The sequence below is a fragment of the Callospermophilus lateralis genome, chromosome 3 (assembly GCF_048772815.1).
Source record: "Callospermophilus lateralis isolate mCalLat2 chromosome 3, mCalLat2.hap1, whole genome shotgun sequence".
Lineage (NCBI taxonomy): Eukaryota > Metazoa > Chordata > Mammalia > Rodentia > Sciuridae > Callospermophilus > Callospermophilus lateralis.
Window position 1 is genome coordinate 193696321 of NC_135307.1, and position 26291 is coordinate 193722611.

Below are 26291 nucleotides of genomic sequence, written 5' to 3' on the forward strand. Positions count from 1 at the left end.
CCAGGGGGAGGCCGGAAGTGCTCCCAGGAGCCGTCCTCAACCAGCGATGGCCAGGCCTCAGCAGGTCCAGGTCAGGGCCTCGGCTCCAGGGAGAACAGCTCCCAAGTATGCCCTGCACTGCATCCCAGGCTCCCCACCAGGACTGTGGCTCCAACTGCCCACGGTGGAAACTTCTCGTAAACTCACCTTGTATTGACCCCTTCTCTGTGTCACCTGCCCACACCCTTCCAGAACTTTCTGGGGTCCCCTATTAAATCAAGTATTTCCATTCTCATCCTCACCTAGGGGTTTACCTCTAAGACAGTGGAGTATTTTGGTTAGTTTTCTTTCAGTCTTGTGAAGTAGACAGAAATAGCGTCTCTATTTTGTACCGAGAAAAATGAGGCTCAGAAAGGTGATGCCCCTAGCTCAAGGTCAAAGCCAAGGGCACCACTTCCCTGGGAATGAGCCCGGTGGGTCTGGCCACCTGCCTCTGCACCAGGCACCGGGCGTGCCCCAGCTGTGCATGTCCCCTGCAGGAGGGCCGCTGCCTGTTCGTCATCCTGCTCATGGCCGTCTACTGGTGCACCGAGGCCCTGCCCCTGTCGGTGACAGCGCTGCTGCCCATCGTCCTCTTCCCCTTCCTGGGCATCCTGCCCTCCAGCAAGGTCTGCCCCCAGTACTTCCTCGACACCAACTTCCTCTTCCTCAGCGGACTCATCATGGCCACCGCCATCGAGGAGTGGAACCTGCACCGGAGGATCGCCCTCAAGGTCCTGATGCTCGTGGGAGTCCAGCCGGCCAGGTAAGGCCAGGCCACAGGGCCAGCCGGGATGTGACTTTGCCACTCGCTGCCTGGAATTGGCGATGGACCTTGACTCACAGAGTCCCTGTGAGCACTAGAAGGTTGTTGCGGGCTGTCCCTGAGCCCTGCGCAGAGGGCCTGGCCCTGCGCTCTCAGGCTTGCTCGCTGCTTAGCAGCCCGGGTGATGGGGTGGAGCCGTTGGGGACACAAAGTGGGTGGGAAGATGGCTCAGGAGAGGCGGAGGCAGGACCCAACCCTGCAAAGCCCCGAGCCCTCTGGATGTGGACTCCCATTCTCCGAGGGTTGGGTGGCCTTTAGCTAAGGAGTGTGTGTGTACAAGTCTATTGATTTTTTTCCATGAACCCCTTTGGCAATTTGGTGAATCTTAAGATTTTTTCTCAGAATGATGTTTTAAATTGCATGAAGCAATCTAGTTCTCAGGATTTAAGACAACAACAACAACCCCAACTGGAGCAAAATGCAGTTACTCAAACAGTATTTTTAAAACACATTTTGCCGTAACAGCCCCTTTATGAACCCAGCACACGGCAAGATCTAGTGATGAAACCGTTTTGAGCATCATCGCTAAGCCAGGATTCTGCAGCTGTTATAAAGTGCTATAAAACACCTGTGATCTTTTTTGGTGATAAAGTCTCAGGCACTGAGGAAAAGACTCACTTCTGACTAGAAGTTAGCAACATGAAGAGGCCAGGTATTTCCCAGATCCAGCCTTGAATGGCATCCACAGCCCCCTGCTGTAAAGGGTCCCGAGCCGGGAATGACCTGGCAGATCTACATTTTTAAGCCTGCTCTTGGCCACGTGTGGTGGGCTGCAGGTGAGAAGCCAGGTGCAGCCTGGCTGGGAGGCTGTTCTGGGTGTGACAAGGGATGGTGACGGCTTGAACTAGAGGGTGGCAGTGGAGAAGGACAGAAGGGAGAGACCTGAGCACTCTTTAAGTGACATGATCCATGGGGGTAAGGGAGGAGGAGACGCTGTGGATGACCATTGGGTTTCCAGCATCCACTCTGCTGAGACATCTGCCCGACCGTGTAGAGGTGTCCCCTCGGGAGTCTGTGCATCCTGTGGGACAGTCTCCATCGAGAACGGAGCCCAGCAGCCAGCAGGGTTTGCTATCCAGGGGTGTGCGGTGTGTGGAGGTGAAGCTGCAGCCATGAGCACAGCCAGGCGCTGGCTTAGAGCCATCTAGACACAGAGGAACGGGCCCAGAGGGCGCTGGAACTAGCAGGGAAGGGGGAGGGTCGGTAGATGGCGGGAGCTGAGATCATTGGTCTGATCTACAAAAAAGACTCTGCTGACTCCTTCCTTCATACAACCATCTAAATGAATTCCAGGTGGATTAAGAAACTAATGTATGAAAAAAAAAAACAAAACCCACAACACCCTGAGACTTAGATTCTGTTGTGGGAACAGACCAAGCCAAGACCAGGAGCCGAAGAGTCCTCCAGCACGCTGGGTGCTGGGGAGAGGCTCAGCGGGTGAGCAGCGGGTGCTGGTGGGAGTGGGGGCCAGAGGGAGACTGGGAAGGTCGTACGGCAAGATGGCAGGAGCCTTGTGTCCTGGCAACTTCATCCTGAAATGGGTGACACTGAGGATTTGGGGCAAGGGAGAGAAAACCTCAGGTTGAAATGGCTCTGGATTCTCTTTCCCCAGGAGCCTGTGGGCAGTTCACTCACAGAGTGGCCCAGGGCTCTTGAGATCCCAGCAAGCCCAGATTGTCGGTCCCTCTTGGCCACTGACTTGCTTCTCTGCATCTCAACTTTCCACTGTGAAACTAATGGCGTGGATTCCTCAGGGAGGGGAACCTGGGCCCAGAGGACCTCGTGGACCCCGGGTTCAGGCTCTGACTCTATCTCCCTCTGTCCCCAGGCTCATTCTGGGGATGATGGTGACCACCTCGTTCCTGTCCATGTGGCTCAGCAACACCGCCTCCACGGCCATGATGCTGCCCATTGCCAACGCCATCCTGAAGAGTCTCTTTGGCCAGAAGGAGGCTCAGAAGGAGCTCAGTTGGGAAGGTGATGAAAACACAGGTGAGGCTGTGCACGGGCACTGCGGCCACTCTACCGCATGAAGGGAGGGGAGCAGGGACAACCAAAGGAAACTGGGAGAAGCCAAGGGAATGCGCACTTGCAGAGCACCTTCTAGGCGTCAAATGTTTAATAGTAATAATCGAGAATTAGACAAGTCCAACTGTGGGACTTTGGTTTTCTAATTTTTGCATTTATTGAGCATATGTATTGGTTCCTTTAACTCTCCACATAACCCCTTGAACTGGATCCTATAATGAAACTTTGCTTGAAAGCATTGAACAGATATTCAACCTAATTCTCAGAGAAACGCCAATTGAAGCAATGAGATTTGAATCGATAAGACTTGTAAAAATAAGAAAGCTGGGTAATGCCCAGTGTTGGCAGCCACGTGGCCGTGGGAACGCTGGTGCACTGCTAGAAAGAGTGTGGTCTGGGCCGGGCTCTCAGGGAGGGAGGGAGATGAAAAGCTACACATTATGCTCTTCAGGAGTGTGCAGAAGTCAAACGTGCCTCTGCCCTGGGGGAACAGCTCTGCTCCTGGGGGATAAAGCCCCCGGGATTCTCCATCCGGGAGACACAGGAGACACGTTCTTCCTGGGGTGAGGAGGTGGCGGTCACGTGGGCTCTGTTGATGACACACACCAAGCACCACCGCTTTTAAGACAAGAACCAGCAAACCCCACCGATACAGAAACGGATCTCTTAAAACAGTTTTGATTGTGGAAAAACCAGAATGAGGTATAGGCCCCAAGGACAACATGTGAATTAAACATGTGGACAACACAGCGTTTTGTAAGAGCATAAGGAGTATAAACTGGGCACCGTGGCGCACACCTATGGTCCCGACGACCTGGGAGGCTGAGGCAGGAGGTCCTGAGCTGGGCCAGCCTCAGCAAGTTGGCAAGGCCGAAGTGAGAGAGACCCTGTCTCCAAATAAAAATGAAAGTGCTTAGGACGTGGCTCAGAGGTGAAGGGCCCTGGGTTTGATTCCTGGAGAGAAAGAAAAGGAAAGGAAGGAAACAAGGGAAGGAAGGAGAGGGCAGGAAGCAACGGCTGCCTCTTAGCCCGTGGGGAAGCTACTACGGGAGGGTCCAAGTGGGGAGCGGCGAGAGTAGAGACTTTAAAAAAAATGAAACCGAAGAGGGGCCTGGGCAGCCAACAGTAGCACTGTGCTGTGACCTGGCCCTGTGACCTCCACCCTCTGAAATTGTGCTCTTAGCAAAAACAAACCGACTCCAAAACCCCACAGTGGCCACCATGCTTTAGACCACTCTGTGGGCCCAGCGAGGGCAAGCAGCCTCCCCAGATCACACAGTGGGCAGATGATGGAGCCTGACTCAGGCCCGGCACTGTGCTCCAGAGCCACTGGTGCCACCAGAGGGAATCAGCCGAGCCAGAGGGAATCCTGTGGCTACAACTCAGAGAATGACGTCTTCAAGCCACTGCAGAAGCAGAGGCGTATTTCCCTCAGGTACCAAGGAGCGGGAGAAAGGCCGTCCAGGTCAGTCCAGGGCACAGGGACGAGCGCTCTTCTTCGGCAACCCGAGTCCCTGGGCCTTTCTCCCAGGGCTGCGCGTGGCTGTCACATCACGTCCACTTTAAAATGTCTCATTTCTTTCTTTTTTCTTTTTCTTTTGTGGTCCTGGGGACTGAACCAGGGCCCTGGGCGTGGGAGGCAGGCTCTTCACCCACTGAGCTGCACCCCAGCTCTAAAATGTCCTATTTCTTAAAAGAAGCTTTAGTTGATCCGTGTGTGGGTACAAATCGCTGTTCGTCCCACACCAATTTCTCTGGAGTTCTCCTGGCAGTGGACCCTCATGGGCTCGGGGCTTTGCAGAGAAAAGGCTGGATCTCCCGGGTTCCCTTGTGGCCAGATGTGGTCAGGCGGCTGAATCTGGCCTCAGGTACATAAGTGGGAATGACGTCAGCTTCTGCCTTCCTGCTCGCTGCTTCCCCTTGGGTCCATGAGACTATGAGAGACGCCACCTGGCACCTAGAGGTAGAAGCCACCTCTTGAGAGAGAGATGGCAGATGGGCCCCAGCAGATTTGGGTCGTTTTCATAACTCACACGACCGACCGCATCCTCCACGCCTCTGGTGGTTTTAGGTGCTGGTTACGTTCTTTTCCAGTATGTGTTCCAGTCAATATGGATCCGACCAAAGTTAAATGCTGGCCCATGTGGCATCTAGGCGATGTCACTTGCTGGTATCTCTGTGCACTAGTGGCTCCTGTGTATTCTGTTCCCACAACGGCCCATGATCATCAGCACTGTACAGATGGGGTTGGAGAAGGGAGATGGTTCATTCATATGTCGTCTCCTCCAGGGCAAAGTCTTCTCCATGGGAGGGGAGAGAAGCTGGGGCTGGCAGACTTTTTCTGTAAATAACCAGATAGTAAATATTTTAGGCTCCGTCGGCCGCTCTGTTGCAATTACTCAATTCTGCCTTTGAAGTGAGTGGCAGAGTGCCAGTGGGCGTGGTTGGGCGCTAACACAATTTTATTAATGAGTTAAAATCTCATGGACTGTCACATCCTGAACAGTTATTCTTCTACAGATCTTTTCAGCCACTTAAAAATGTGAACTCCAGTCTCCATTGGCAGATTCTACCTGCAAACCGTGCGCGGCTGCCCCTGCTCTGCATTGTTGGCTTTATTGGTTTTTAAACTGTCTCCCCAGGTCTCTGCACCTTGTCCCCTTTCAACCCTGGCTGAGCCCTCTTTATCTTAGGCTGCCCTTCCTAGTAACAATAACTGTGTTTATTGAGCACTTACTTAATGCAAGGTCCCTCCTAAGGCCTGGGGTCTGAATGAGATGGAGCTGGCGTTGACCTTCTGGGAGCTGAAGAAATAAGAAGAGCTGCAGTGGCCTCCCAGGCAGCGTTTCCAACTGTTGGGACGGGCTGCTCTTTCTCTCTCCTACTCCGCCTCCCACAGGAGTCTCTTTTTCCAAAATGAACACAGGAGGTTTGAATACCAGGTCCTTCCTTACAAAGACGCAGAGTCTGAGGCCCGGGGCGGGAGGGGATTCGCCCAGGGTCACACACAGTGGTGACCTTGCAATAGGAGCCGGGGTCCTCTCCCTCGCACTGCAGGATGTCAGGGGGCTGGGGCCCTGGGAGGCTGGGGGCCCTTCAGCAGCCGCAGGATCAGAGACAGGGGCTGGTTAATGATCAGTCTCTGGGACAAGGACAAGGCTGATTCCAGCTCAAAGAGAGATGGCCCTTCCATCCAGTTCTGTGCCTTGACCAGGTGCTGGGGTGAGGCCAGAGCTGGAGGGAGTGGAGTCCGTGCTGATGGACCAGGAGAGGGGCAGGGCGTCTCCTCCAGGCTGCAAGGTCACAAGGGCCATCGATAGCAGCCACACAATGCTAATATCAGCCACCCTTTTCTGAAGGCCCACTCTATGGCAGACGCCATGCTCAATGTTTGAACCCATCGACTTGTTTAACCCTAACTGCACCATGAGGTAGATGACCTCCATTCACAGATGAAGAGACAGGTTCACAGGGGCAAAATGATTCACCCAGAGTAACACCGTGAATGAGTCGCTGAGCTCTAGTCTGCATTTATGAGCTCTCTGCTGTAGGGCCTGGCCCAGAGGGGAGCCCAGGGGAAGCTGGGGTAGGATGGGGCTCACTGGACAAGACCCCAGAGGTCCTCAGCCTTTGAGGGTAGACCTGCCCCCTCTCTCTAGTTCCTGAACCATCCTGTGCTCTGCACTGTCACGTGAGTGGTGGCTTCGACACCCTTCCACAGGGGGGCTCCCGTTTCATCCTCCAGCTGTGGGGGCTGCACTGTTTTACCCCATCTTACAGAGGAGCAAATGAAGCTCAAGTCAGTGATTTGCTCAGGGTCCAGTAAGGGGCCTGTGTGTGCTAGGGAACTGCTCTACCACTGAGTTTTATTCCCAGGTCTTAATTTGATTTTTAAATTTTGAGACAGGGTCTCACTAAGTTACTGAGGCTAGTCTTGAACTTGCGATCCTCCTGTCTCAGCCTCCCAAATAACTGGGATTATAGGTGTGTACCCCTGCACCCACCTCTACCTGGCTTTCAAATCTGAACCTTTTCCTTCTTTTCTCTGCCCAAAGAAGGCCACCCAGGCATGCCACCCATGACTTTCCTTCAGGAATGTCCGAGATGCACCATCTGTCACAGAAACATCTTTCGGGTGGCGTTAAGCATTGCCCTCCTCTTCCCTCATTAAGCCAACCCACCTCCTGAGCCTCTTCTTGTCTATAAAGTCAAAATATCCCCATTTTGTCTTATGTTGAGTGACATGTGAGAAACGACAGCCAGGCACATAGGAAGTGGCTCATATGTGGCCGCTGCGTAAAAATCTCTCTAGGATTCCCAGCAGTGGGAGGAGCTTCCAGCAGTGGGAGGAGCTTCCAGCAGTGGGAGGAGCAGTGGGAAGACCCGCCCTGTGGTGGGTGGAGAGGGCTATTCGCTGGCTCCTTGGGGCCTCCCCACGGACTCCACGCTGCCTGCTCCCTGAGGGCCTGTGTCGCCCTGCCCACTTGCTCACCCAGAGCGCCCTCTGGCCCGTGGTAGGTGTCCCCGTGTTATTAACGAGCTCTAAGCCTCCGCCCCTCGGACATGCAATAGGGGGGTAAGTGGCCTCCTGGGGCGGCAGGAGTGCTGATGAATTAATGGATGGCACCTGCCTAACGTGGGGGCTTCTGAAGGTCCCCGCCTGTCTCGGCTTCCCGATCTGCTGGGGATACAGGCCAGCGCCTCCCCGCTCGGCTTCTGGGTCCTGAGGATCCTAGCTTTGCCCCCCCTCCCCATCTGGGCCTCGGTTTCCCGGGTGGAGGGGAAAGGTGGCCAACCCTGCCCACGCCCAGGGCTGCTGGGCTCTGTCCTCCACCAGTGAGCCTTCTCGGCCCCTCGAACTCAAGGATCACGTTGTTGACTAAACCTTACATAAGCACCGAGCTCCGGGCTGACCTCGACTTCTGCACCCAGAGGAGTCCCTCCGGAGACTTTGCCCCAGCAGCCGGCTCTCCTGTGGCCTCTCGGCCCCCGCGGCCACAGGAAGCCCAGGGGAGGCCTCTGGTGAATCGTTAAGCTCTCGCCTTGCTGCCCTGGCTTCCAACTCCATGTCCCTTGTCTTCATCGGCACCGTCCTTAGAAGAGTAGGCCCGGGGACTGCTGTCACCTAACTCATAAGAAATGGGACTCCCCGCCCATCGCGGGTCCCCTCCACCGGGGTGTGTGCGGCGAACCCCGACCCCGGCTGGGCTCCAGCTCCTGTCTGGCCTCCAGCGGCCTCCAGGGAGGAGCATGTGGAGCCCCCACCAGGGCCGGGCAGCCGCGGGAGCCTCATTTTTCCACCAGTAACTTCCACAAGTTGCCCTCAACCCTGGCTGCACAAAAGGGGCTCCGCAGAACTTCTTGAAGATACTGAGGCCCAGGCCCCACCCCAGAGCCCCCATAGGGACCCCCGCACCGGGGACTCCTCAGGGCCAGCCAGGGCCAGCTGTGTGGAGCTCGGGAGCTCGGGAGGTCGGAGGGATGTGGCAGCAGTGGTCCAGCCCACGGGGAGTGGTGCAGAGGGCGCTGGAGGTGGGGACCCCAGTCACTGAGTCCTCCTGTCCAGCCATCCCCTGGGGAGCGACTCTCCTCACCCACCGTGTGCTGTGGAAGGCTCCACCTTCTGCTTTAGTGCCCTGGGCTCAGGGCTCAAGCCTCAGGTGTGCATGTGTGTTACTGTCACCTGAGCCCTGAGGTCCTGGTCCCGGCCACTCAGGGTGAGCCGGCTGACTTCAGCCTTCAGACCTCTCTGGTGGTCACAGCACCCGCCCCAGGCACAGCAAATATGACCCCAGCTGCTGCCATAAAACCCTGTTCCCTCCTGGTACCAATAGGAACCACCCAGCTTGGGGGGCGGGGGCGGGGACGATGACTTCCCCAAGCCACTGGGTGAGCAAGCCAGGGAGAGAGCCAAGGCTGGGGTCTAGACCCTTCCTGCTCCTCCACGTGGTCAGTGTGTGACTGATTTCCTGAAGGAAATCCCATGTAAAGAGGAAAAATCAAACATTTTGCTGGACTTTCTTTGAGAGTGTCAATGTCCTTCAGCCAAAGTCCCCTGGGAATGTCTACTTAAATGAGTTGACTATCCACTGCAGCAGGGGTGAGAGCCTGCACCCCAAGCCACAAGTGTCTTCATCAGAGGGGTCACAAGAACCTGCCAGGGACTGGGTCGTCCCTCAGGTCATCTGGAGGAGGGCCTGTGGAAGCCCGGCCGGTCCCCGATGGGTGAGGCCAGCAACCAGGGCGCATCCACACCTGGGTCAGGAAAGAGGGTCGCTCATTAGCAAGGAGCGGGTGCTGGGGTTCCTGGGCAGCACAGTGACCTTGCATTTAGACAAGGCCAGGAAGTGGTCTTGCTCTGTTAGCTGGAGGTCCCGCAGGAGGACCATGTGGCCTGGCCCCAGGATCCAGCACCCTGCTCTGTGTCCCGCACAGCACCCTCGCCTACCGGCTCCCGCTGGCACACCCTGGCCCTCCACATCCAGAGCACCATCTGTTTTTTGTGCAGCTTATGAATCAAGAATAGTTCTATATATTTTTGAAATAAATTGAAAGAAGAAAAACGTCTTGTGACATGCAGAGATTATGTGAAATTCAAGTCCCAGCGCCCAGCTATTCATAAATTGAAACTTGCGTGCTCCCCGGCAGAGCTGATTATTACAGCACAGATCACATGGCCCCAAGCCTAAAATATTTACTATCTGGCTTCGTAGAAGAAGCTTGCTGGTCTCTGCTTTATCTTTTTATTTTATTTTGAAGTGCTGGGGGTGGAACCCAGGGCCTCAAGCAAGCTGGGCACGTGCTCTGCCACTGAGCTGACCCCGGGCCTATCCCTAAATTCCTTGGGTTCATTCCTTCATCCTCTTGACAGTTGCATGGAGACGGTAACTCCATTTATGACTCACGAATGGAGTAACGGGAAATTAAGGATGATTCTGGACCAGGGCTTCTCGACTTCAGCACTATTACATTTGGGGTGACAGGGCTCTTTGTTGGGGGCCTGGCGTGCTATGGGGGGTGGTTAGTAGCATTCATGGTCTCTAATATGTGCTGCAGCATCCCCGCCAAATCCCTGTGACAAAAAACGTCCCTAGTCATTGTTCAGTGTCCCTCGGGGGCAGAATCGGCCCTGGTTGAACCACTGACCTGAGGCCACATAGTAAGTGAGGGAACCAGGCCCCAGTTTCACCCGCAGCCCCACACCCAGCTCCCAGGGTCCTGGGTGATGGCTCCAACTGCAGGACTTAAGTCCGTTCAGTTTTTTCTCTTCTCCAAAACACTGTCCAAGCTCCTGGGGAGTGTGGTCGGTAAGCAGAGGGGCTTCAGAAGGAAGTCAGATCCTGAGCGGTCCTCCTCTGCTCAAGCTCCACCCTGGCTCCTTACGTGAGCTCCGAGACCCTGCACGGTGGCCCTTTTCCTGCCACCCTGCCTCTGCCTCTTCTCTCGCCTGCCTCCTCCTCCCCAGGCTCCTCCAGCCCCCTGGCCTCCGGCTTCCTGACACACGGGCTCTCTCCTGCTCGGGGCCTTTGCACCTCCTCCCCATGGCCCCGGGCATGTGTGGGGCTCCCCGCTCCCTCCTTCAGGTCTCAGAGGACAGATTTTCCTTCTTGGTCAGAGCTCCTCTCCGTGGGAATTTCTTCTCAGTCAGACTCTTGAAAAAATGTCTCACCCCAGAGCAGAGGTCCCTCCCTGCCCTGTTCTCCGCGACACCCCTCGTCTGGCATACCTGGCATATTTACGGGTCTGTGGCCTGTCTCCCCCACTGAGGGTAAGAACCGCAGGGCACGGACTTCCATGCCTTGACACTCGGTGCCCGACACACGAGAGACTCCATAAAGATTTCTCCGTGGATCCATGGGCGAGGCTTCGCGTGACTGAGTTCCTGCCCTGAGCTCCAGCTGGTCCTGAGTTCAAGTCTCAGAGGAACAGAAACACCTGCCCGGCTTATCTACTCTCGGCATCTCGTGGCCACCAGCCCAGTCCAACCCCCACCGTGTTACCTGGAGAAGGGGATAGGCCCTGCCTGGGTTCCCAGCTCCCAGTTTGGGTCCCCGCAGTCCCTTCTCCCCGGCCAGGCCAGAGATGTTTGCAAAAACCCTGTCATCCCTCTTGGGCGCTGAATCCATTACACCTTACAGCTGGTCATTCTCAAATAGCCTTTCGGCGATGGCTGCTCAGGTGAGCCTGGGCCTGGGTTATGGGTGGCCAGGTGGCCTTGCAGCTGACTTCCTGCCCACAGGCCCGGGACCATCTCCAGACCAGATGGTGGGACAGGAGGGGGTGAGTCCCTGGTCTCCTCTCCTCCCTCACCCTTTTTTCTTTAAATGAATAGCAGAGGGTCCTTGGCCAGGAAGAGGCCCCTCGGCTGGCTACCCCAGAGCCGGTGCCCCATCCCCTCTGCCGCTCCCGCTGACGTCGCCCTCTTTCCCCCCAGCTGCTGTTCGGAGGAGCGGCCTGCCCGCAGTGCCCACGGAGATGCGCTTTCTGGCCAGCACCGAAGAGTAAGTTCCTGGGGAAATTCTGGGGTGAAATGCTTGGTTCAAGGATCTGCTTCGGCCTTCCCCTGGCCAGCCCTGAAGCCTTCCAGACAACCCAGTGCCCCAGTTTCCACCATTCTTCCCTGTGGCTTGGGCAAGGCCTCAATGGCCTCCTTTAAACAAAGCCACCATGGAGAGGACAGAGGCACAGGAATCCCCGAGGGGCTGGGGGCTGGGGGCTTTCCTCTTACAGGAGGGACCCAGGGAGCAGAAGAGCTGGCCACATGGTTGTCAAGGAGGGGAGGCCAGGCTAAGAGGCTCTAAGGACAAACATATCCTGTGATCTGATGGCCGATTTCACCCTATGTGACATCTTCACATCATTGTCACGTTTGTTCTGCAGTGTCCTTTGTATTAGGGCAGCATGGTTAAGGCCCCAGGGTTTGGAGTCGCACAGACCTACGTGGAATTCTAGCCCTGCTAGTTGTTGACTGTGTAACTTGAACAAGTTGCTTGACCTCTCTGAGCCTCAGTTAGTGCTCACCTACCAACCGGACGTGATGTTGGGGCCCACCTCCGAGAGTTGTTTTGAGATTAGGTGAGATAGTGTGGATAAAGGTTGCCCGGGTCTGACGTATACACAGGGGGCACCTGTTACTAAAGTGTCATCCTCCTCATTCAATATGCACGGAAGGGGGCTAGAGATGTGGCTCAAGTGGTAGCGCGCTTGCCTGGCGTGTGTGCGGACCAGGTTCGATCCTCAGCACCACATACAAAAAACAAAGATGTTGTGTCCGCCGAAAAATAAATAAATAAAAATATTAAAAAAAAAAAAAAATACGCACTGAAGAGCAGGCAGCGCAGGGCTGTGTGGGCAGAGCCGGGATGGGTCGGGCGGCTTCACTCACTGGACACGCGCTTAGGGAGGGCGCAGGGCTGGCGGGGATGCAGCAAGGAGCAGAGGAAGGCGCCAGCCCTGGGGGAGCCAGGTGGGCGAGTGAAGCCCTTACTGTGGGGGCAAAGCAAGGGGAGCCAGAGGGGAGGAAAGGGCAGGTTAAGGCCGGGAAGGCTCGCCAGGAGGGTCCCGCTGAGGGAGCCCCGCAGGAGGTGAGGTCGCGGGCATCTGTGGGGGGCCTTGCCAGCAGAGGGACAGCACCTGCCCAGCTCCTGGGGGGTCCCAGAGCCACAGGAGGCCGGCGTGGCTGAGCCTGCGTGAGCAGATGGGGGTGGGTACAGAGAGGTGGCTGGGGTGACGAGAAGGTGCAGGTGGAAAGACGGTGTGTGGAACCTCCTAGGCCACTGTCACAGCCTTGGCTTTGACCAAGATGGGAGCAACCAGGAGGCGTGGTCTCTATCAGTGGCTCCCGTGGCCTGGGCTCCTTCCCGGCACCACGTCCAGGGCCTTTGAGCCAAATTTAAGACGTGACCTCTGTGACTGATCCAGCCGCTCATGACCACGTGACCTGGGAGTATATTTTGACATCTGCCCATGCAGAGCACATGTTAGGTAGGTTGGACGAGACCTGGGGCCCACCATCAGGAAGACCATATCCAGGGCTGCAGACCCCTCAGCTTCCCCATCTGAGTAAAGCAGGGCTGCGCTCGGTGCACTGTAGCCTGCCTGCCCCCTCGTCCCTGGTCTCAGGCTGACGGGGGCCCTGGGTCTGAAGCAGACCATGGCTCCTGACCAGGCCTCTCACTCCTGAGGAGTCAGGCCTCATCCGTCTCGAGCTGTTTCTGGTCTTGGCCTCCCTGTGAGACTGGAAACCCAGTACCCAGACCCCAGGGCAGGTCCCCGTTGCCTTCTGGGGAAAGTGTTTGAAAATAAATTTTAATCTTAAAAAGTAAGGTTTAAAAATTGCTTCAACTCCTCTTTTCAGGTTTATTGAGGTATAACTGATAAATGAAGCTGTAGAGAGCTAAGGCGTGCCATGTGATGCTTTGCGATAGGTACACACTGAGAAGTCATTACCAGTCAGGCTAACGAGCCTGTCACCCCACAGACAGAGCAGAGGGTCCTTAGTCTATCTACTTAGAGACGCTTTTACGAGAGCACAGGTCAAAACGAGTGTGTCCAGCATCTCATTCCCAGAGACAGATCAGGAGTCAAGGGAACACCGTGGTGGATGATTTCTTGGTATCTCTCTCTATACGTAAATGCATGTTTGAAAACAAACAAACAAAAAAGCATGTGGCCCACACCTGTAATTCCAGTGACTCGAGAGGCTGAGGCTGGAGGATCGCAAGTTCAAACCCAGCCTCAGCAATTTAGCGAAGCCCTAAGCAATTCAGGGAGACCCTGTCTCTAATAAAATATTAAAAAGGGCAGGGGATGTGGCTCTTTGGTTAAGCACCCCTGGGTTCAATCCCGGTACCAAAAATAAATAAATAAATAGAAATTAAAAATTGATAATGTCATTCACACAGTTTTGTAACCCGCCAAGTCTCTCCACGGAGTGTAGTGGACACCTTTTTACTTTAATAAATTCGTGCCAATATCATGATGTCTTAACGATATAATTAATTCTTCATTTCATTCCTTCTTGAACTCTTCCACTGCACAAGGAGAACAAGCAACCCAGAAAATTCAAATAAAGAATCAAAGAGGAAAACAACACATAATTCCACCTCCTTCTAGAAAGGGACCAAAACGACTTTGTCTACTTTATTCTACATTTTCAACACTCACCTATTCACAAAACATGAATATTTTAAAAGAAACCCTAAGTCGTACTGTCTCCTGCCTTTGGCTGAGTCTGGGTGACGGTGAGCTCTTATGTCAATGGACATTCATTCAGTCACCTGTCCCCATATCCGTATAGCTGCTCCATCCAGAAAGAGAGCCTCTTGGCTTGGCTGGTCCCTTTTGGTGGATTTTTAGTTTGCTTTAGATTTAAATGACATTCAATGCCTCAGTGAACTCCTGCGCCCACACCTGGGGCGCTGCCTCATTTCTTTAGGATACCTTCTCGCAGCGAAGGTGGTCAATGTCCGGGCTGAATCTGCCTCTAGAAAGTCCCCCAGACCCGACCCTGGCAGCTGCTTCTCTGGCTGGGTTCTGAGCAGCTTCTCTGTGGGTGTTCAAACAGAGGCCACCCTGAGGAGGTGGAGGCCCCGCTGGATCTGCCGGCTGACTCCAAGAAGGAGGAGGAGTATCGCAGGAACATCTGGAAGGGCTTCCTCATCTCCATCCCCTACTCGGCCAGCATCGGGGGCACCGCCACCCTCACGGGCACAGCCCCCAACCTCATCCTGCTGGGCCAGCTCAAGAGGTAAAAAGCAAGTGACCCTCATCCTGGGCTTCCATCTCGCTCTCCGCATCCCTGGAAGGTGTACAGAGGCCTCCTTTGGCCAGCGCTAGGGACACAGAGATGCTCGAGGTCTAGCCAAGCTCCGCCGTGGCAGCTCCTGTTTGGCAGAGAGACCATTAGTAATAGGAGACAGAGGGATACAAGTTATATGTGTGACAGGAAATAAAGCAGGACAGGAGAGGTGTCCTGTTGTAACAGGTTGGTCAGGGACACCTGTCCCCTCTGCCAAGGTGACATTTAGCAGAGACCTACAAGTGAGGGCATGAGCTGTGGGGACACAGGTCAGAAGAGCATTTGAGACCTCGGGATCGGCCTGCGCGAAGGCTTTGAGGTGGGACTTTCCTGGAGAGCCCCAGGGAACAGGAAGGCAGGGAGAGCCAGGACGCTGGGGAGCACTTGTCCCAGCTACTCGGGAGGCCGAGGCAGGAGGATCACTTGAACCCAGGAGTTCAAGGCCGGCCCAAGTGACAGCAAGACCCACCCAGAAAAAGAAAGGAAGAAAGATGAGGGAGGCTGGCGGGCGAAGAAGGTGTGAGGAGGTTCTAAGCAGCACCCAGGGACCAGATCTTCCTCCACACGGGATGGGAAGGGTGGGGAGGGGACAGCAGAGGATCGACATGGTGCTTTAGAAACTGACCCCTGATGCGGCTTGCTCTGTGGCTGGGAAGAGCCGAGAGAAGCCTTCAACCATGCTGGGGGGGCGGGTGTGCCGTGGAGCAGGCTCTGCTCCCCCCACTGAACAGGTTCCCAAGTGACAGGGCTGCTGGCAGCCAGGGCGGGAGGACAGAGGAGAAGGACTCTTCACTGCACAACCTCACCCCGTTATCCCAAGCCTTTAGTTTCTTGAAGTTTAAAAACTCAGTATTTCAAGATTCTGTGTCTATGGTGTTCAGATTCCAGGATTCTGGGAGGTTCTTTTGCAGTGGAGATGAATCCTGTGATTGTTGATTTGCATAACTGCAAACGTAAGCTTTTGGCAAACAGCAGCTAACAGTGGTTGAGGTCAGCATGGCCACAAATGCTAGCCGGCCTCTGCCTGGGGCTCAGCGGTCACCATCTGTGGGGATGGTACGGAGAGGGGGCCCTGTTGGTCTCAATCTCGTGAAGAATCAAAGTTCTCTCTTTTTGCTTTTTGTTCATTATGTGGAGCTGGTTATAGATCCAGGGCGTGCTCTGCAAGCGCTCCACCAGAGCATGCCCCCCAGGTTACTTTCATGAGAACTTTTCCATGCCCCTCCCCTCCCCGTTTGGCCTTAGTGGACTCCTGGGTAAGGTGAATTGTCACCATGCTCTCAGATCCCAAACCCTTTCATTTTAAGATCTGATGATAGAAACCAATGGCTCTCAGCTGCACATGCCTCAGAATCACTGAGGGAGGTGAGGGAAAGGTGTGGGCCTTCCTCTCAGAGATTCTGACTTAGGAGGTGTGGGATGGGGCCTGAGCCTCCCCTTGTACCCGTGGTTTAAAGCCGCCAACCCCAGGTGTCTCTTAGTCTCTAGTCTTGCAGCACGGCAGGCCTGTGCCTCGAGGTGTGGATCCGCCACAGAAAAGCCAGAAAGCGGGTGGCCCTGCTCCGGGGCTGGGAGGGTACGGCGTGGCCCTTCCGCTTTCCTAGTTGTGCACTGCTAGGTGGCTGGTGTTTGGCCCTGGGCTTGCTGAAGCCCCTCTACAGGGCTGGACAGGAAGCCGTGGGCGCTGGGTGCAGGACCAGGGTCTGAGTTGGAGCCTGGAGGGTACTGGGAAAGAGAAGTCGTGTCAGCCAGTTTCCAGGCCGCCTGCCTACCCTGATGTGAGCAGGATTGTGTCTCAACTTGAAAAGAAATCAGGGAGGAAGCACTGGGGCTGTTAAATGAAAATGCCAAATACACAGGATTTTGAGTAAATCACATGCAAATTGTATGCAAATACGTTTGCATCTATGCAAATTGGATGCACAAACTTGGAACTTCTGGTGGAGAGAGACTGTAAAAGAAAACCTCTCCCATTAAAAAGAAAGTGGCTGCCCTGCCTGATCCTTGGTCCTGCTTCTAAACACATTTTACTGTTTTATTTTAATTATCAAATGATACAGGCACATTATAAAACAGAAAACTGAGAAAAAATTAAAGTATAGAATGCCTTCAATTCCACTGCTACAGGCTTCCCTCGGGGCTCTTTTGTGTTCGGACACTCATTATCTGTGTAGCTTTGCCTTTGTTTTTGTGTTTGGCAGTTCTGGGGATTGAACCCCGGCCTCAGGCCTGCGAGGCAAGCTCTGGACCACTGAGCTACATCGCCAGCCCTGTACTATTTTGGAGCCTGATTTTCACATTAAAATTTTATAGAAAACATAAATTTTTAATAGCTATCAATTATCCTGTTTTGGCTAAGTGTCACACTTTATTAATCATGAGCATTTAGATTGCTTTCATCTTACTTTTATTTTGTTATTATGAATTATGGGACTGACCACATATCTGCTAATATGTTAATATTTTAGAACAATATTTTTCTTTTTCTTTTGTCTTCTCACAGAGGCATTCTTATTCATGGTAGAAAATACAGATGAAGAAAAAGAAGGAAATAAAAGTCTCTCAGGGTCCCACTCTATTGTATATTAATATTTTTATTCATTTGTGTGTTTATTATAAAATAACTTTATATTTTGGTTATTTATTTTAAAAGGCCTATGAATACATGTGTGTTGTCATTTTACAACTTATTTTTTCCTTTCTAGTCTAGCACAAACATTCCTGACTGCATTTGATTGCTGTTTTCTTAATGCATATTTTTAGTAATAATTTCTGGATAAGAGGGTCACACATTTTTTTAAGACTCAAAAATATCGTTTTTAATTTGTTGTAATTAGTTATCCGTGACAGCAGAATGCATTTTGTTTCATTGTACACAAATGGAGCACAACTTTTCATTTCTCTGGTTGTGCGTGATTGCAGAGTCGCACTGTTCACGCAGTCGTACATGTACCTGGGGTCCTGATGCCCTCCTCAGTCTGCCTTCTCACCTACCCATGCCCCTCCTCACCCCTGCCTCCCCGCTGCCCAGTCCAAAGTTCCTCCAGTCTTCCGTGCTCCCTCCCCACATTATGGATCAGCATCCACTTACCAGAGAGAACATCCGGCCTTTGGTTCAATGCACTTGATCAAATTCTTCTCCGGGAAACATTGTTCCACTGACCAAGCACCAGGAATCCCCGTCCCCCACATCCTCCCGGCCTGCTGCCCTGGATCCTTCCTTTCAGGCTTGATGGTGTGCTCCAATCGGAGGTTGAGCCCGTGTAGCAGAGAAAGACCCCCAGGGACCTCACCGTGGGGGCGCAGGCCTGGGCTCAGGGAGGCCATCCAGCTAGGGCGAGGTGGCAGCCCACGGTGCGGTGCATTTGGTTGACTGAAACCATCTTGGTGACCTTCAGGAGCACGCCAGGCTGGGCCTGCTGGGCCCTGCTCTCACCTGGAGATGGGGAGCTCGGTGGCCGAGCATTGTGCTCCGTGGTCCCCGTCCCACTTCATTGGCTCACCCAGGCGCCCTTCAGTCCACGAGGTCAGAGTCCAGCGTCGCCACAGAAAAGGAGGATCCCGGGGCCCCTGTGGTCGCAGCACCCTGACCACCGTCCCCTCCCCGCCCCCGCTGTCCTCAGCTTCTTTCCACAGTGCGACGTGGTGAATTTCGGCTCCTGGTTCATCTTCGCGCTGCCGCTCATGCTGCTGTTCCTGCTGGCCGGCTGGCTCTGGATCTCCTTCCTGTACGGGGGCCTGAGTCTGAGGTACCTCTCCTCGTCCTCCTGGTGGCCGCCCGGGGACGAGAGACACCTGAGCTTGGAGCCCGTGTGACCTGGGCGCCCTCAGCCCCCTGGCTCCCTGGGTGGGCGTCTCCGTGTCCCCCGTGACAGCTGTCATCAAGCCCCGTCCTCTGCTCCTTGGTGAGCCAGCTGTGGGTCACTGGGTGGAAACAGTCGATAGAACAGCTCTGGGGAGGGGAAGCTCATCTTGGCTTCAGCTGCAGAGGTCCCGTGGTCCCCTTTGTCCATGGCTCTGGGCCTGAGGTAAGGCAGAGCATCACGGTGGAAGGGTGCGTCCGAGGGACACCAACCCACTATGGCGGCCAGGAAGCAGAGAGACCCAGGGAAGAGCCAGGGCAAGACCGAGCCCACGCCGGGTCCCAGTGACCTCCTTCCTACCTGCCCAAACTCCCACCCAGTGGTCCATGCAAACGACCAGTCCATCAAGGGGTCAGTCCACCGTCGGGATCTCACCCTGGAATCCAATCACTTCCCAACAAGCCTTGCTGCTCTCCTAACTCGGAGCTCTGGGAGGTGCTGCAGCGCCAGCCCTGACACCCAGGTCTTGGCCTCCCAGGGTGTGGGATCGGGCTGGGCCGGCGGCCGGCTGTGCAGGCCCTCGGTACCGTCCCCTCCTGGACCATCATTCATAGCCCTGTTCTCTAGTAAGGTCCACACTCAGGCCAGACAAGAGGGGGTGCAGGGTCCCCGTGGGGCCCGCTGCAGAGTGTACTCTGGGCGGCTTGAGGACTGGTACTAATCAGTACTGAATCCCGTAACGGGGGAAATGTCCCTCTACCCGTTGAGAAGAAGGCCCCAGCTGGGTGCCAGGGAAGACTAGAAACTTCCCTAACATGTTTTGGAACAAAGAAAGAGCGAGTTCCAGGCCCAGAGACTTAGGCCAGCCTTGGCTTCTAGCCAAGAGGCAATAATGGTGATTTACTTTCCGCATTTGTTTTTACGGTTACTTTATTTATGAAGGAAGTCTTACTTCCCTTTATGGGTGGATAAATTTTTCTACTTAAATACATTTCCTTAATTAAGCGGCGAGCCTATTAGGAGGAATGTATTCACTAACCAGAAGCCTGGTGGGTGCAGAGACAGCATGTTGGCTCAGGGAGGTGCGGATGCCCAGAGCTGGGGGAGCAGGAGAAGCAGCTCTGAGCTGGGCCTGGCAGCCGTGCCCACTGTTCTTCTCTGACCAGGTCCCTCCCCTCATCTCCAGGCCTTCGTGGGCTCATCTGTGAAGTGGGACCAGCGGGAGCAGAGATGTACAAATGCTTGAAACAAGAGAAGCTGGGTGTGGTGTTGGCTGACTCAGATGCCTGCCAGGACCCCTGAGGGCGGGAATTCAGGGCTCAAAGGCCAGCTCAGGCCGGGGAAGCAAGCCCAGGGACTCCGGCGGACCCGAGTTCAAGTTGTGGCTCGGTGCCGTCCTACCCAACTCTAGGCCTCCCTGAGTTTCCAATGTCTTCGCTGTAGATTGAGGATAAGAACTAGCAAGGGCCCAGGTAACGACCGCATGAGGGCAGGGCGGGCTGAACCGCGGCCCCTTGTCTCACCTCCCTGTTGCAAAAGCACCTGCTGCACCTGTACCAGAGGAGGCTGGGGGAGGAAATGCGGTAGGGAGCCCAGTGAGAGGGATGTTCTGGGTGCACATAAGAGTGGTTCAGGCCAGCCCCCCAACTCCATCTTCACCTAGCAACGTCACCTGGGCCCCTGAGAGGTGCCTGACATAGGAGCTGATAGGAGCTGAGGCTGCAGCCGGGAGAAAGGCAGAGACCCAGCCAGCCCCGGTTGAGCTTGCTAGACGGGGAGGCCCCCAATGAGGAAGCCAGATCCAGGGAACTAGGATGGCAAGTACAAAGGCCCTGGGGCCAGAGGTAGCAAGGGATGTTCTGGAGGTAAAGAAGGCTTGATGACGTCTAGTGCATGGATCTGGGTTGTCTGTGCTTTTGGTGTCCTCAGAAATTTTTGCTTAATCTAAGACCATGAAATTGTACCCCTGTTTTCTTCTAAGAATTTTATGGTTTTAGCTCTTATATTTAGACCTTCAGTTCATTTTGAGTTAAGTTTATGTATGGTGTGAGGTAGGGGCCCAAATTCATTCTTTTGCACGTGGATATACAGTGGCCCCAGCACTATATATCGACAGATTGCTCCATCCCCGTTGCAAGGTCTCGGCTCTTTTGTCAAAATGCAGTTGGCCATGGAGCTTGGGTGCCTTCCTGGGCTCTCAGTCTGTCCCAGCAGTCTGCGCGTCCAACACCCATCTCTGAATAGCCCACTTGTCCATGCTGATCTGAGAGGCCAGCTTGCTCATAGGCTCAGCTCCCACTTGAGTGAGTCTGATCCAGACGTCCTGTTTTGTTCCGTTGATCTGTCTGTGTTCACGTGTCCGTTGGACCCACAAGAGGGTTTTCAGCCTGGGCGTCCTGTTTTCAAACTCTCAGCCAGACTCTGGGGGCACAGCTGTAGGAAGGGGAGGCAGAGGCCCTCCCAGTATCGAGAACAGAGGTGACGTGGCTTGGCCAGGTGGGCGGGGGATGGCGAGAGGTGGGACCCAGTGCGCGGCTGCCCCTACCGCCCTCTGTTTCAGGGGCTGGAGAAAAAGGAAATCCAAGCTGAGAGTGGACGCAGAGGAGAAGGCGCGAGCTGTGATCCGGGAAGAGTTCCAGAACCTGGGTCCCATCAAGTGTGTGGGTGACTTGGGGTGGGAGAGAGCGGGCTACCCCTGGCCTGGCCCTGGCCGAGTCTCAGGAGAACGTCAGGACCTGGGAAAGACCTGGGAGCCCGGAGGGTGGGGACTGGGTGGACCCTTGACCCACAAAGCCCTCAGGGTGCTTGGGGTGGGGATCCGCCCCCTCCCACCTAAGGCACCGTGTCTGACACCACCTCCGGTGGCTCTCAGGCTCTGGTTTGATGTACATTACCCATGGGCGGAAATCCGAGGCTCCACAGGTCTGTGTCCAAGACTGGCCGTGCCACCACTCCCTGTGGGGCTCTGGGCATCGTTCTAACCCTCTCTGGGCCCTGCTGCCTGCTCTGTGAAGTGGGTACACCAGGGAGCCATTTCCTCTTGCATTTGGAGCGTCCCCCCCGCAGCCCTGCACCCTCTCCACGTCTGTCCCTCCCTGTGCGTGCTCCTCTCGGTGGCTGTCCCCTCCTGAGTGCCTGTCTCCTCTGCCTCCGTGACGGTTCCTCTCTCTTCCCCCGTCTTTCCCTTTTCTCTCTGCCTTCAACCTCCGTCTCCGTTTCCTCCTTTCTTTCTCTTTCTTCAAATTCCCAGAAACCACTGGGAGGGGGTGGCCTGGTGCTGAGGCAGGGTCCTGGGCAAGGGCGGAGCCAGGGACGGAGCAGTCACACCTCGTCACCCTGCCCTCTCTCTGAGGCCTCCTGGGAGGGAGGGAGTCTTTTCAGCTTTCTCAGAGGGACACCTGCCTGGGTCCCCCGTCCCTGCTGCTGTCACCTGAACCCAGGCTCACCTTTGTGCTTGTCTGTGCCACAGGTTTGCGGAACAGGCCGTTTTCATCCTGTTCTGCATGTTCGCCATCCTCCTCTTCTCCCGGGACCCGAAGTTCATCCCTGGCTGGGCCAGCCTCTTCCCTGCCGGGTGAGATTCTGGGATGGAGGCCAACGGGGAGGATTGTGGGGTGGGCCATGTGGAGCTGGAGAGGCTGCAGACCAGGACACCCGTGTCGGAGTTTACACCTGTCGTCCCGTGTAATTGTGTCATTATCACCCTCTGAAAAGAGTTTAGCCTTGGATGATAGAACATGTATACATTTAGATATTTTTAAAAATAGCCACGTAGCTGAGCATGGTGGTGCATGCCTCTAATCCCAGCAATTTAGGAGGCTGAGGCAGGAGGATCACAAGTTCAAGGCCAGCCTCAGAAACTTAGCAAGACCTTAAACAACTTAGTGAGACCTTGTCTCTAAAAAAGTAAAAGGGGCGGGGATGTGGCTTAGTGGTTAAGCACCCCTGGGTTCACCTCCCCCTTGGAGCCGCCAAGTCCTCACTGTGACTTGAGTGGTAAAACTTTGATCTACTAAAGGTTGTTTTAAGGCAGAAACATGTAACTTCATGGAGTCAAGAGAATTGACTACTGTTATTCTTTTATTTTTCCAGAATAATTTTCCAGGTACTTTGTTAATTTTTTTCCAGATGCATAATAGATGCTATAAGCATTTCAACAATACAGAGAAAGTGAAAAATAACTCCAAATCTCAATCCCCAGTTCTGATAGACATCTTTTCTAACTTTCAATAAAGCCTGACCAGATCTGTTTTACCTCTTGGTCAAGTGGCTGGTTACAGGACTGGGTACATGTCCAACCTGGAATTGTACCCAAGACTTTGTATACATCGTGTTGTATATTACCATGGATACGTTCTATTACAAGTTCATTACACCTCAATAAAACTCATGACAATTAGCTAGAAAGAACTCCAAATAGAAATGTAATCTCAGTAAACAGATGGTCATCCATTTTTCTCTTTTTTAATTAGAAAAATCATGCATACTCACAAAAATTCAAACAAGACCAAATTTAAAATGAAAGAGTTAGTTGCCCTTCAACCACCCTCAACCCAACTCCCGAGGACAATCACAATGAACAGTTTGGTGTGTGACATTCCAGATATGTAGACGCATATCAAAGTACACATACATGCACACAGGAGACAAAAGATTGGAAAATGCAGTAATTTGATCCTGAACAACTTGCGATTTCTGATTCACTTCATTCTTTTTAGGCACTTCAAAGCATTCTGTGTCTGGGAGGATCTTATTTTACTTAACGAGTTCCTTATTGAGCTATGTCCAATACCACAAATGAGCCCTTCCTTTTTTCTGTAATTTACAAAATCTTGGTTCTATTTCTATGTTAAAGATTGATGCTATCTTTTATCTCTTTTTAAACAGAGAGATTATTTTGTAATGTGGATGAAACACGCTTTATTTAAGCATGTCCCTATCAAAACTCCTCCCTGTTATCCTACCGATAGTGAACACCCCTGTTCATAATCTGTGTATGAGTCTCATAAATCATTCCTGAGGGTGAACTCGTAGGAGCAGAAGAGATCAAGGAGCGTTCTCAGGTACAATCTGCGGCTTGTTTTCCGCTGCCTTCTAGAAGGTTAAGCCCGTGTGTCCTCCCTCCCCCACCCCCTACCAGGTTCATCCCCCTTTTAGGCTTTGACAATTTATTAGCAGATAAGTGGTATTTGGTGACTGTTTTTATTTGTATTTCTCTGACGTCGGGGGTACTGGCCCCCTCCAACCCTCAGCTATGTGCGTTCTCCTGTCTCCGTACCTGTGAGCCCAACAGCTTCTGTCAGGAACCGGCTCCGGGCCTCATGGAATCTGGAGCCAGGCAACCCCGAGTTCAGGCTCCTCTCGGCCGCAGCCCCTAGGGTCTGGCCTGAGCGAGCCCTTCCTGCCCCCTGACGGCCCTCCTCCTCCTCTGACACACAGGCCCAGAGGCCCTCTGTGGGTGCTTAAGAGGTGGCATTAAGAGGTGGCTCTGTCGCACCCTTGAGCTCCCCACATGGATGTACCCCCTCACCCAGCTTCCCTGCTCTCCTGCGGAGGTGGGACCCCGTTCTTTGTAGCTCTCAGAGTCTCCCCTCTCTGGCCGGTCCCTCCTGCTCTGGTCCTTGAATCGGGAGGATTGGCGTTTGTTTGGCAGCAGCAACGTCGACATGCCCAGGGGCCAGGGAGAAGGGCCTTTGCCTCCCTGGGGGTGGCCCCACACTGCGCTCAGCATCCAGTGGCCCTGTCCCCAACAATGCCCCCTTCACAGCGGCTGACTCCCGTCCCCAGACCCTCACTGGCGGCCTGCCAGCCACAGCCTGCTGAGAAGCCCAGGGTCACATGCTGTGGGCTTCTCGTTGTAGGTTTGTGTCTGATGCTGTCACCAGCGTGGCCGTTGTCATCGTCTTGTTCTTCTTCCCGTCCCAGAGACCCTCCCTCAAGTGGTGGTTTGACCTCAAAGGTAAGGTGGGAAGGCTGGGCCTCGGGGTCTGCCAGGACTGTGGCCTGCGGTGTGGCCTCAGTGACCTGGAGCAGCACTGTACTGACCATGTGGTCCTGCGTGTCCCCCTCGCAGTGTGAGGGACGTCTGGGGACTTGGGACTGCCTGAGGTGGCATCCAAGATGTAGTTCTGGGCCAGGCCCAGCAACTGGCCGTTGCTGTACAAGCCATGAGCCAGGAATGGTTTTCATATAATTGAAAAAAATCAAAAGAAGAATATTTCCTGACATGACATTATAAGAAATCCAGCGTCCCATGTCCACAGTCAAGGCCGCATTTCCGCAGGAGAGCTGGGAGCCGGGGAGATTCATTTTCCCTTTAGTTACCTAAGTGCGACCCCAAGGCCTGAGGTTGCCCCTGGCCCTCAGCCAAGGCAGGAGGCGCAGTTGGTGGCCTAAGAGCCAGGCAGGAAAGAGCCAAGCTGGGCGCAGTGAGTCGGAGGCAAAGCTCAATTAAAATCCAAATTCATGAAAATCACCGCAGGCCCCTAAGCGGGCGTCCGAAGGCTGGAGGGCTAAGTGCCAGTTTGCGACCCCACTGGGTGTCCAGCAGAGGGCTGCCAGAAGGCGGCACCAGCACTTGCCACCTGTGACTAGCCCCGTGTCTGTCTCAGGCAGGGAATAGGCTCTGGACCAGGAGCCAGGGGTCAGGGGTCAGGGGTCAGGATCTAACTACTTCCTGTGGTTGGGGAAGAAAGACTTTCACGCAGGCCAGTCCCAGCTCTGACTGCACAGAAAGCCAGGTGTCCCCAGGGTCCCACGCAGCTGTGGCCTGGCTGGACCCCAGGGGGCCTGGCCGCGGGCTCCCCGCTGAGCGGGGCTCAGCTCTTCTCCGGCCCTGGCAGCGCTCCTGCCTGAGGCCCCTGCTTTGCTCACGCATCATCGTCTCTGAGCTCCGTTGCTGGGCGTCTTCCGAGGTCCTGCTGCCTCTTGGTGGCTGCTTACCCCTGGCTCCGGCTCGCCCCCCGCCCTGCCAGGGCCTCTGCTAGGGCCACCCTGGGACATCTGCTTCTGCAGGGTTTCTGCCCCGGCTCCAGCTCCCTGCAGGACCCCGCCCACGGCCCTCTGTGGGCACCTGCGTGGGCACCTGCGTGGCAGGACTCTTCTCCCAGTCGGCCCCCTCCCTTGGCGGCTCAGAATCCGGCTGCTCCAGCTCCTTCTCACTTGGGCGGATCTTCCCCCAGAGGCCACCTCACGGCTTCACAGGTTCGCGGCCTCCTGTGACGACTGCCCCAGGTCAGGTGGCCTCTCCTGAAGGCCCAGAGCGTCCTCTGGCTGGGCTGCAGGGGGTGATGGCGGAGACGGCGGTGCCCGCTGCCGCCCTGTTCTGGTGCTCTCCACCCGGCTCCTGGGCTCTGGGGCCTCCTACAGGGAGGAGGGACCCTGGGGGCTGGTGTCCCCTCAGTGGTCTTGGGATCAGGGTTGCTGGCTCCCAGTCCGTGCCCGAAGCACGTGGCCTCCTCATCCATCTCCCCTGTCACATCCTGGTACAGAGAGCAGCGTCTGCCCCTGGAGGAAGTGGCCGCAGAGGGGAGGACAGAGGACAGGGGCCTTGGCATCCTGGGGAGCAGGCTGTGCAGGCCCATCTCGTGGGGCCGACGCCCTCGTTCCTGCCCACGGCCGCCACGCAGGGAGGCAGGACTGGTTTGGTCCGATTTTTTCAAGAGAAGCAAAGATTCTGGGCTTGTATGAAATCTCCCTGATTTGAAATGTTGGTCACTGACTCAACGCCACGCGGGCCAGTGGCAGTCGCACTAGGACACCGTGAGTGGAGCTTGGTCCAGGCAGTGTCACTGTGCCACCTTAGCCGAGGCCCTGG

General features: G+C 54.8%; 1 protein-coding gene across 3 annotated transcripts in view; it reads left to right on the forward strand.

Moving 5' to 3' along the window:
• The first annotated feature begins 521 nt into the window (after positions 1-521).
• Positions 522-26291, forward strand: part of Slc13a3 (solute carrier family 13 member 3) — a 38415-nt gene continuing 12645 nt past the window's right edge. Inside the window, exons 1-8 of one of the 3 annotated variants that reach the window (XM_076849189.2) lie at positions 534-784; positions 2673-2836; positions 11307-11373; positions 14439-14621; positions 18296-18421; positions 21036-21131; positions 21945-22049; positions 24337-24434. In XM_076849189.2, the coding sequence (XP_076705304.1) occupies positions 549-784; positions 2673-2836; positions 11307-11373; positions 14439-14621; positions 18296-18421; positions 21036-21131; positions 21945-22049; positions 24337-24434 (1075 nt within the window). In that variant the 5' untranslated portion in view covers positions 534-548. Of the gene's footprint in view, positions 785-2672; positions 2842-11306; positions 11374-14438; positions 14622-18295; positions 18422-21035; positions 21132-21944; positions 22050-24336; positions 24435-26291 lie in introns of all 3 variants that reach the window. The other 2 variants (XM_076849191.2, XM_076849190.2) reach the window with 2 other exon arrangements.